General features: G+C 32.5%; 2 protein-coding genes across 3 annotated transcripts; both read right to left on the bottom strand.

Moving 5' to 3' along the window:
* Positions 1-97: 97 nt before the first annotated feature.
* On the bottom strand, positions 98-2,635 carry LOC140875223 (THO complex subunit 7A-like). Of its 2 annotated transcripts, XM_073278850.1 has the most exons (4): positions 2,540-2,635; positions 1,343-1,956; positions 497-650; positions 98-293 (listed from the first exon to the last, which is right to left on the bottom strand). In XM_073278850.1, the coding sequence occupies exons 2-3, from the start codon at positions 1,931-1,933 to the stop codon at positions 519-521; spliced, it is 723 nt and encodes a 240-aa protein (XP_073134951.1). In that variant the 5' UTR covers positions 1,934-1,956; positions 2,540-2,635; the 3' UTR covers positions 98-293; positions 497-518. The 2 variants fall into 2 exon arrangements, with proteins under 2 accessions (XP_073134951.1, XP_073134950.1); XM_073278849.1 differs by having other exon boundaries at positions 98-650.
* Positions 2,636-3,571: 936 nt separating this feature from the next.
* LOC140874927 (LRR receptor kinase SERK2) lies at positions 3,572-6,475 on the bottom strand. Its single transcript, XM_073278417.1, has 4 exons — positions 5,851-6,475; positions 5,243-5,503; positions 4,300-5,145; positions 3,572-4,187 (listed from the first exon to the last, which is right to left on the bottom strand). The coding sequence occupies exons 1-4, from the start codon at positions 6,299-6,301 to the stop codon at positions 3,685-3,687; spliced, it is 2,061 nt and encodes a 686-aa protein (XP_073134518.1). The 5' UTR covers positions 6,302-6,475; the 3' UTR covers positions 3,572-3,684.
* Between the last annotated feature and the right edge of the window lie 5,386 nt (positions 6,476-11,861).

The raw sequence follows: 11,861 nt of genomic DNA, 5'->3' as shown, positions 1-11,861 counted from the left end.
AGAGAACTAAAATATGTTTTCCAAATAACACATTAAATTGCACTTAAAATTCAAGTTAGTTACTCCTACAATAGCATGAACTAAGTGAAGTGAATATGAAAGTCATCCTAGTCCAAATCATCTAAACATCTAAACAGGATATGAAATCCATCGTCTCAACAAAATTAAAATTTAATCGAAGCACTCAATGGAACACTCAGAACCGTTTGAACAACAAAGAACTGGAAAGCATTTATGATTAAAATAGAAGACAAACTGCTCTTTCACAGGCCTCAATCCTTAAGTTTGTCTTCCTGTTCCTAGCACAATACTGCCATTCCAGCTCTTTTAAAGGTTTTTTTAAATGCTACTCCCCCAATTTTTGCTCCTCTCTCCGTAACGAACTGACTCCCATTTTGTAGCTAATTCTTGAGAGATGATGACCAGTAGTGCGGCACACGTTGCTTTCAGATAAAATTGTATTTTTTTCTACACTTTTGAGTAAAAGACACGTCACCTATTTATGATGCTGTCCACAGCTAATCAAGAAGCATGGAATCGGTACCAACAGTGGCATCCTCCACGCCAGCCCTATGCTCATCCATTGCTGTTCTCATTTCCTCCATCAAGCTTCTCTGCTCTTCCTCTATGGTGTTCTGTAATTCATCAACCTGCGATCAAGTGGTACAGGGAACAATAATGTTCAGAAAAATCCAAATTTCGCACCGCAAGAGTACGAGAATTATCAAAGTTCCCTTCTCATTTCTGTTCAAGTAAGATCAGCAAAACTAGAGCAATGTGTATGATATAGTAGTGCAGTAAAAGTATAATTACATGAGGAAGAGAAAAAACACTAACGCAATACCCTGAGGAATGCTTTATAATCCTATGGACCGTGTATAATTCTTAATTTGTGACAAGTAAAAATCTTCAGCCTAGACGGCTATCTTTCACAACGTCTGACAAGTCTCATCACATATCACAATTTATTAAGATATACAGCATAAGATTGAAACATATAAGAAGACTAGAAGAGATAAAGATAAGAACTGAAATGGATACTGTCTTAAGAAAATTGTGCTTTCTGTCATTAATTTTGGAGCAGTTTTTACCCAACAAAGAAAATATATACAGTCCAGCCAAAACTAAAAGTAATAAATCCTTTTTAATTCCTAATACAGACAGGTTTGAGTGAATAGAGAGAGGTGTTCCAGGTTTTCATGTGATTTGGTAACATAATCAGACCAAATGACTAGCAGAAGCCCGTAGACAACCATCTTTTCTGGGATGCAAACACTCGACATTATCCACATCACAAAATACACGGCAACCACGGAAGAAGTTGAAAAATAAAATTACTAACCACATGCAACAGAAGCCCAAATTGCTTTTTACGAAGGTCCAGTGTCCTTGAACCAGCAATATTCTCTGCTTCCAACATCGCTATCTCTTTCTCAAGTTCTGTTATAATTTTCTGTGTTGTCGATCTGGGTGGATGCATTGCAATCAATTTCCTAATCGCCTCACACTCCTCTTTGTGCTGCCTCTCGATCTTGCTCTGTTCAAATTGTCTCTTCAGGTCTTCTATATCATCCCGCGCCTGTAAAATCTGTCTATTTATCTCGTCTTTTAACTCATTGAAGTTCTCCTTCTCTCTGATGTTTGCATCAATAACTGCTCTACTTTTAAGCAATGGAATTTCAAAAGTATTGAGCTCTTGCAGGAAAGCTTTGGAAAGCCTTTCACAGTCACCATAGTTATCAGCTTCTTTCTCTACCTCCAGCACAAAGGAGGTGAACTTCTTCTGCAGTTTCTTCAAAGGAGGTTCACCTCTTGTTGTTGTTGTACGGGTCAGAAGCCTGTGCTTTATAATTATATCATCTTCGAGTGGGCCAAAGGCGTAATGTGCAGCCACAGTTTCTCCCCTGCCAGGGGCTTTCCTCCCTTTCAACATTTATATCTTCTGATTTCTTGATTCTGCCATGTTAAAGAAGCCTCTTTATGCCACATTTGATCACAAAAAAACGCCGCACAAGAGAACAAATATTGAGGTAATTCAATTAGGGTAATGGAATTCACAAGGAGATTTCTCCAGAAAATCTCTTAGCTTTGGTGCATTTTCACAAGCTTAATTTACATATTAAGTCTTACCGATTTGTTCAATGTTTTTTTTTTCCTAATTCACGAGTATTAGATAGTGTTTCTAATTCATGAACATCACTCACAGACTACACGGGGTCTCTAAAATCCAACTTTTTATCACAAGTCAAAGGAAAACAAAATGACTCAAAATCTGATATATATCTGAACCATCCATTAATACTTGAGTCACCAGTTAAATGATAAAATTTCTCATACTTGTGAGCAAACGAAAAAGGGAAAAATCTAGCCATATGCAACAAAAGAAAATCACAGCATAGTCGTCAAGTAAAAAAATGAAGGCAAATAAATATACATTAAACCCTAGATTTTTAAATTGAAGAGAAATAACGATGGCATAAGATGCGAGAAGAGAAAATTGAGGTCGATGAATTGGTGGAAGAAGACAGAAAAAGCATACCTTTCCTTTCGTTTACACAGAATCGAAGCGATTGAGGTCTGCGTACACCCCCCAACCTAGTCCTTGGCTTCCCATCGACGTTTTTTAAATATTCAGAAACCCCCATCCACTCCCTTCAAAATTAAATTAAATTAAATTAAATTAAATTAAGCCCCCAAATTTAATGAGCAACCATTATTATTTTTTCTCACGCATTTATGAAAACAATTGTTTTCTTTCCTTGGGCATTCAATTTTTTTTTTCACATAAAATTTCAGAATGAATCACGACTTACATTGTCATAGTAATAAAATAAATATTTGCATAGCTCATTTGTGAGTCCCAACGTCAAGGAAAAAAAATTAATATCCGGTAGTTACATAAACATTATCCGCAAGAAAAATAAGTTTTTTGGTCCATTAACTTGTTACTTGTCCATATTTTGGTTTTGGTCCATTAAATTTTCGATGTGGATTTTGGTACACTAACTTTGCATTTTCAGTGTTTTTTGGTCCAACTGCATACATGTCAACTTTTGATTGGTCCAAAATGATTACATAGACCAATCAGATGCTGACACGTATGCGGTTGAACCAAAAAATACTGAAAATGCAAAGTTAATGTACCAAAACCCACATCAAAAAAGTTAATAGACCAAAACCCAAAGGAGATAAAATTACTGGACCAAAAAACTTATTTTCCCAAATGTACGTAATAACTAAATTTATCATATTGTATAATTGTATTGTTGTATGCTCGCAAATTACATCTTAAAATCAGACCTAAAACAATTTCATCTTAAAATGTATTGGCAAACATAAATATTTCGATTTTTGAAACTTTGTATATCATATAAATTCCCATCAAATATTTTTAAAAAAAAAAAAAAAAAAAAAAAAAAAAAGGGTTTTCCCATCAAATACCGAAAATTAGGGAACAAAGTCGAAATTGAATGTAATAAATTGACAACACCGGATCTGTAAGTTGTCGATTATTTTTGTTCCATGTTCGTTTTTTCTCGTAAATCTTGTTTTCAGTAGTTGATGCTGTGAAGGTGTTTTGGTCTTTTTATTCCTGAAATTAAGCCATGGATAACAGCACTAGACTACAATCTTGCTTGTTAATTCAAATGCTACAAGCATTTTAATAAGAACCCATATGTCAAATCAATAGGGGTGATTGGGGATCATTTTGTTGAATTTTTGAGCACTTAATTCTTGAGTTACTGATTCCATGCTCGGCCTATTCTCAGGAAGCTCATTGGTGCAGTGCAATGCAATTTTCGTCAACCTATCAGCCTCAGCCTCCGAAAACTCTCCCTTGAGATTGGAGTCGACAAAATCTTCAAATTTGCCGGACTCAGCTGCCATTCTGGTACCACTCGATAGCTTCCGTTTACCGCTAAGTACTTGAAGGATGATGACCCCAAAAGCATACACGTCGCTTTTCTCCGTGAATCGACCTGTGGTGATGTATTCCGGGGTCATGTAACCCAAGGCCGCACTGACTTTGATAGCCGAGTAAACAACATCATCGGCAAGCAGCTTTAAAAGACCGGAATCAAGAATCAATGGATTCATCTGTTGGTCTATGAGAACTTTTTCGACCGATATATTTTGGTGAACGATAGCACGTTTGTTGGCTTCATTTCTATGCAGATACTCGATACCTGTCAGAGAAATAATAACTTGTGAGAGATGTTGCATACTAGACAAACTAAATAGATGCTCCTTAACAGTACTCAGATCTCCGCTTGTATATATATGGAAGAGTGAGCAAACCTTTAGCGATTCCAATTATGATCTGAACCCTTGTAGGCCAATCAAGAATGTCATTGTGACCATGTTCAGAATCAAGGTACCGAGACAAACCGCCGTTGGAAACAAAATCATATATCAAGAAACACTCGCCCCTGCCCTTGGAGCAGCAAAAACCCTTCAATTTCACCAGATTTTCATGTTTCAAAGAATTCAACAAGCTCAATCCTTTCATGAATCCATTCTCCTCTGTCTTGCAGCTTGTTTTACTAATACTCTTAATCGCCACTACCGATCCGTCTTTCAAAATCCCTCTATAAACAGCCGAAAACTTGCTTTTGCCCAGCACGTTAACCTCTGAGAAATGCTGAGTAGCTGATTCAACCTCTTCTAAATTAAACTTATACCCCTGCATAAACTCATGGCACATACCATTACAATCTCGTGGCTCGAGAGAAACGAAAGGCGAGGGGTTTCTCTCGCAAAAACCTGTGCCCTGTTTGATATTGATATGATCATCGTAGCTATCCGATTTATCCCCGACTTTTTGTTTGCCACGGCGATACCAAACTATCCAAACGAATGCCACTGCCATTAGGATGACGATAAATGCAATAACTCCAGAAACAATGCCTATTTTTGGTAACTTGGAGGATGATTTGGAGCAATGTGTTTGATTACAGGATAAGGGAATATCAGCTGATTCGGGTACGCTTTTCGAGGTTGTTTTATTAATAACTGGTGTGAAGGGGTCTATTTGATTGATGTTGGTGTTGTCCCAAGAACTGCAAGCTCTCAATGAAGTAAAACCCGAACCGCATAAACCGGGATTGTTATCGAAATGGAAACCTTCGTTTAATCTCTTCAAAGCTTCATCGATCAAAATGACAAAAGAGAAACCGCATCAGATTTTATCCGATAAATTCGACAAAATATAAGGATAAATTCGTGATCAAGATCAACTCACAGTGAGGGACAAATCCAGAAAGCGTGTTGTTTTGTACATCAAGAAACTCCAATTCAGGAAGATTGGCTAATCCAACAGGAATTGGACCTGAGAGCTTGTTGGAATTCAAGTACAGTCTTTTTAGCATTCCCAGATTCCCCAAGCTTGCAGGAATCTGTCCAGATAATTGATTTCTTTCCAGTGCAAGAACATTTAGTTTTTTCAAGAATCCAATCTCTGTAGGGATGATCCCCATCAACTGGTTACAACAAAGCTGCAGCACTGCAAATTTTACAATTATTAGAGTCAATTATACATGATGACTATTTTCGGGTTTAAATTTTCGGAAAATGAATATTTATCATGCATCCAGTTCATAAATTACTTGGTGCATAATTCAAAGATTTCTAGAGACATAGAACCAATTAAAGCCATTCTTTTCACGCACAGAGACACAAAGAGAAAGAAAAGAAAAAGGAGTCCACTTTTCAAACATCTTTAGTAGAAATTCAAACTTAGCAAATCAATTATTTCCAACTATCATAAAAATTCAAACTTTGTGTACCCCGATTCTACCGGAAACATTTTTTGTAATTAAGTAACAATTTACTTAAAATTAGTACACGAACCTTGAAGAGTAGCCATGCCTCCAATTTCAGCCGGTATAGTTCCAGAAAAGTTATTAACATTGAGATAAAGATCGGTCAACTCAGTGAGATTAGCAATCTCCTTGGGTATCTCCCCCGACAAAGAATTGTAATGCAAATACAGACCCGACAAGCATTTAAGCTCCGCCACCGCCGGCGGCAGTTTCCCGGCGAGCCCTTTTCCTTGCAGGGAGATATTTGCCACCTTCCGGTGTTCATTACACGCAACTCCCTCAAACGCGCCGGAGCAGGGATCGCCGTCGGTGGTCCACGACGATAAGTACTTGTTCTCCGGGTCCAAAGAGTTCTTTATCTCCGTCAATGCTCTCAACTCCGCATTTCCACGAATGGGATTAATTTTCAAGGAAAAACATGTGAAAATGATCAAGAGAAGAGGACTCAAAACTGAATAACTTGATGAGCGAGTCTGCATCGATCTCGTAGTTGAAAGCAGAGGACTTTTCTTGGTTTGATCTGATTCAATTAGGCTGATATCTCAATCTCATAGTACTGTTGAAAATGTAAGATTTGGAATTGAATGCAAAGTAGTGTTGTTGAGAGGAGTATAAAGAAAGAAAGACAGAATAGTGTGGAGTTAGGCGACAAGGGTGGGAAAAGGTTGTCAGAGTGTACGACTTTGGAGCGTATTTACTTGCTTACACTTACACATGCATGCATATTAGGAATTTTGGGGAACCCATTCCATTTTCTTCTTTCTTTAATTTATACCTTTGTTTTTCTTTAATTTAATTTAAGCCTTTTTAATGCTCCAATTATATTTCAAAAATCAAAATGTTTCTCTCTATTATTGTTTTTATATTATTAATTGATATATCATAAATAGGATTTATTAATTAAAAATGCATTTCTGTGCATGTTTCCAAATAATGGAAAAATTAAAGTTGTAAAGATGAAATATGATTAGCGTGTAAAGATACTACTTATGCCAGTCCCACAAGAACGGAAAAGCTTTTAATCCAAATATAAATTTAAAAGTACAAATTCTTTTGAATCTATAGCACGAGAATGTTGCAAAATATGTATTTGTATTGATTCTCATAAAATGATAATTGTATCAAATGATTTTTCAAGTTGTAATTATTTGACACAAAAAAATACTTCTTTCATGTACATATTTTATATTAACATGCATATATGCATGCATATTTAGAACTTGTGATTTGTAGCTAGGGTTAATTAAAGTGAAAAGCACCGTTTGGTTTGAGTGATAGGATAAGTAATTCATAGATAAGTAATATAATGTAAATTAAAATAAATAAGAAAAAATAGTTAATACATTATTTGATTTGATGGATAGATTATAATTTATTTGATTTAATTGATGTAAAATTATTAATTAATAAATAGATAAATAATATGACGAAAATAAGACGAAATTGATTAGGATAAGTTATGCATAGATTAATAATACATTAAACCAAACAATGCCAAGTATATATGAGTTTTTCAGAAAGAATGCGCGTGCACAACATAAAGAGAAATTTATATGCACATGCAAACACTAAAATTTCCATGAGTACGATTAACGAATGAGATCATGATCATATCTGATTAATTAAATCTTTCAAAGTTATAATATGTGAAAAGTCTCCAAAACTTATGGTGTGAGATATTTTGATTCTTGATAGCTTAGAAAAATCGAGCCACGAAATTGGAAAAAATTAAACTCTTGACTTAAGAAGTAAAATTGTGGGTTTAAACTTTAAAATTAATGTAATTAAATGCTATTTATACAAATATATATGATATTTAGCACATTTCTATTGACCCAGGCTGGCTCATGGGGCAGGGTTTTATTCGATGCTTTGGTGGAGCGGGGACCGGGGTAGCATGCAGGTCGATCGGTCTTTTAAAGAATTAATTTGAGGCTAAATGTAAAGTGTGATTAATAAATTTCATTCATCATTACGTGGAAATGTTTATTGATTAAACAGATCAAGGCATGTTAATTATTAGGATAAATTGTGGATAACTTATGTTAATTGTGGATAAGTTATGTTGGTTAGTAGAGGAAGTTACATATACGTTAGAAGTTTTCGTAGCAGTTAGCATTCATCTGTATAAATAGATCTTCATATAACATGTACAAGTAATAATTCATTTTTCTCAATACAATGAATTCTCGGTTTTTAATCACAAGTTCACAATTGTAATATTAATTGCAGGTCAATCTGATAAACTATAGTAGTTTATCAGATTCAACTACCGTCATATTGAAGTTTTTGTTACATTAGCCAATTAAAGTCCAGCCATTTAATACTTGATGATTAACTTAATATAGCTGCTTATAATTTGATCAACATTTTTAAATTAATTAAATAAGCCATCATATGTCACCCTCGAATCATTGTCTTCACGATTGATGCTTTTTGTTTCTATTCCATTTTTATGACAAATAATGTTACAATAAAATTTTGGAAGTTGTGAAATAAAATATGCCTTTTTAACTAGACTATATCGTTATGTTTATTTTTTATTTTTTTGACAATGACTAGATCGTTTAAAATTAGCATCAAAGCTGGCTCGATATAAGTATGCATGACACAATCATTTCATATTTTAGATGAAATTTTAGGTTCCGGTTATGGTTTTTTTAAAAAAAAAATTGAAAAACTAAATATGTGCTTGGATAACTATTTTATAAAAAAAATTATAATTAAAAAGTAGTGTGTTTTATTTTTCATCATCGATTTCAATGCTAAAAATATAAAAAAACATGTTAATTGTTCTATAAAAACTATATGTGGATAATACCATTTTAACAAAAAATTAATGATAAAAAATAGTTTTCTAAAATATTTTACCAAAAATTTATACAAACATGTACGTACAAACTTTAATTTTTTCATTTATAAAACACTAAATAAGTTTTTTTATTTAAATACGTAACTATAAATTCGTCAAGTGATGTTATAAATATGCTTGTGTTGAGTATGAAATAACGAAAGTATTAATTAATTACACCAAATTTAGTGAAACATTTCGAAATTAATATTAATGAATTGGTTGTTTATTCTATGTGAAAGAACCCGATTGTCGTATCACATGGATGACTAATTGTTGTCATTATGAAAATATATCAATTATTTAATGCATGCTATTTTTTACTCTTTGATTGATTAATTACTTTGTTTTGATTTCAAAAAATTCCCCCATCATCCCTTCAACTTGATCGCCTCATTATTGTACGAGCTTTATATTAAATTAAATTATTTAAAAAATCTAAATGTGGTGGGTGCATCATGCATGGGGCCACCAACTAAGAGTATTCAAATTCAAATCCATATATATACATATATATATTGAAATTCGAATTTTTTTTAGTTTTTATTTAGATATAACAACCATATAATATTGGGTAACTTGTAGATAACTCCCTAAATCAAACATAACTTTCAATTTACTCCCTATATTTGTCTTTCCAAAAATGTCCTTGTCGTTATTTTAATCATTATTATTTCTTGAATTATCAAATGTGGAATCGGATTCAAAATCTGATTCACTTGATTCATCAAGATAATAAATATTTTCATCGTCGGATGAAAATTCAATTGTTTCTACGGGATAGAATCCAATAGTATATATTTCTTCAAGAAGTTTAATTTTATTTTTCTTTTCGTTTCGTTTTGGACATTCATTCGCATAATGTCCTTCTTCGTTGCACAACCAACATGTGCAATTTTTTCCTTTACCCTTTGGGCAAGGTGGTTTTTTGTTATCAAAATTTTTATAAAATTTTCTTTTATAAGGTTTTCTGAAAAAAATCTTTTTAAATTTCTTTTTCTTATAGGGAATAAATTTCTTATTAAAAGATTTATAAGGTTTATTAAATTTATTCTGTTTCTGTCGTTTTAAATATTTGTGTGACACGTTTGTTTTGCAACCGTATTCTTTTACTGTGAATTCCATTTTGTCACAACAAAGTTTATTGTTTTGTTTGTAGGATTTAGAGATTCTTTTATTTAGTGTTACTTCATGACATTTCTTTGTTATTATGTCTTTGATGAATTTAATAGCTCCTTCTAAAGTTTTAGCATAAGGACTAGTTAAGAATTCATCTTTACTGTGTATAGGTATATTAGGTATCTTATTAAAGATACTTAGTTTATAATGTTTCTTTTTATCAGCATCTATTAATTGATAATAGTTTGTTTCATAATCACAAATAAATTCTTCTAAGCAACATAAATTGCATAATTTAATATTATCTAATATAAAGATTGCTCTATTTTGTTCTATATTCTTAGCTACCAAATTAGCATCATTATTAGAAACTCCTAAAAATTCTTGGTACAAGGCATCAACAAATAGTTCGAAATATCGATGTCCTGTCATTCCTTGTGGTAGATTGGTAATTACTAGGTTTTCAGCCCAAGTTCTTACTGCTCCTACCAGTGTCATTTTTATCATCCCATGAGTTAAAACTTGAATATTCTCACTTTTGTCTAATAATGGTGTTAATTGAATTTGTACTGATAGTTCATTTGCCCAATGATCTATCTTTGATTTTCTTTCTTTGGCTGTTGAACAACCTAAATCTAAGATATTATGTTTCACAAATCCTGATGTTTTTGATTCTCTAAGAATATCTCTAACATCTTTATAAGATCCAGAGTATTGGTCTCTGTTATATTTAAATTCTTCATCATCTCTTCCACCACTACCTTCTACATTTGTTCGTAGATTTAATCGTGGTCTAGAATCATCTTCAGATTCTGATTCTGAAATATCCATATCTCTGTATTGTTCTGAGTCCTGATGTGAATGATATAATTCTTCTGTATTTACTCTTATTTGTTCAAAATCAGATGAGTCGATTTCACTAAACATCTCCATACTTATGTTTGCCATAACTAAGGGGATTTTTATACCATGATTCAATTTTGAATGGTGGTTCTTCTTCCATTTTTCTTTTTCCTTTATCTATTGGAAGAACTTCCTTCAGATAGTTTAATATTTCATTACTATGTCTTTCTTGTTCAATTATTAATCTAGTCGTTGCTAAATCAATATATTCTTTGAAATTCTTCTCTAATTCTTGTATTGATAGATTGATCTTATTAATATTATTTTCTAAATCTCCTAGATCTTTTTCTAATTTTATTAAGGACGTCGTTGCGATGAGGTTGACTCATTAACAATAGCTTGTTTAATTTTAAGAATATTTTGATTCATGGTTCCAATCTTATCAAGAATATCTTCATCATTTCTAGCAAATGATAATGATCTTCTTGATACAGACTATTTTGTGATTTGGAGGTCATCTGAACTCCATCTTTTATAGGGATTTATTTCTTCAATAAATGCTTTTCGATGATGTTCAATTCTTGTAATATTTTCAAACATTCTTTCAACAGAAATAGTTGGTTTTGTTGAAATTATTCCTGTTTGAGAATTATTACTTATTGCTAAACCGACAACATAGTTTATATTGATCGGATGGTTTTCTGTTAACATAAGATTATTTCTATAAAAGTAATAATCTAATGTTAAAACGCCATTTATGTTTTTATCAAAAAGAGATATATTGTATTGTGGATAAATACAAAATTTCATCTTTTTGTAACATAAATTTCCTTCAATTTTTCCAAGGATAGAATCCTCGAAATTACGTATTCTTTTGTCACGAACTATTATTTCAATTGGTGTATCTATTCTTTCTCGGTAGTGAGCTGATATTATTATTTCAATTCCTCCTATATGAACATATTTCAGTTTAGATCGTTCTTTTTCACTGGCTTTTGTCATGATGATATTAATATCTTGAGTTGTTAATAACTTCAGAGTATTAGACCTTGATTCCTTATTTATTTTACAAGATCGTTTTTTTGTACGAATCGAATAATAAATTAATTTTTTCTGGGATTAATAAAATTTGAAATCTTACTTAGTATTCCTAGTTGGTCTATTAGATTTGTTTTTGAATTAGAAAACCATGTTTTCTGTATTTCAGCAAACTTACTTTGATTGAA

Source organism: Henckelia pumila, chromosome 1, assembly GCF_033568475.1.
Source record: "Henckelia pumila isolate YLH828 chromosome 1, ASM3356847v2, whole genome shotgun sequence".
Classification (NCBI taxonomy): domain Eukaryota; kingdom Viridiplantae; phylum Streptophyta; class Magnoliopsida; order Lamiales; family Gesneriaceae; genus Henckelia; species Henckelia pumila.
This window is presented reverse-complemented; position numbering and strand designations above follow the sequence as displayed.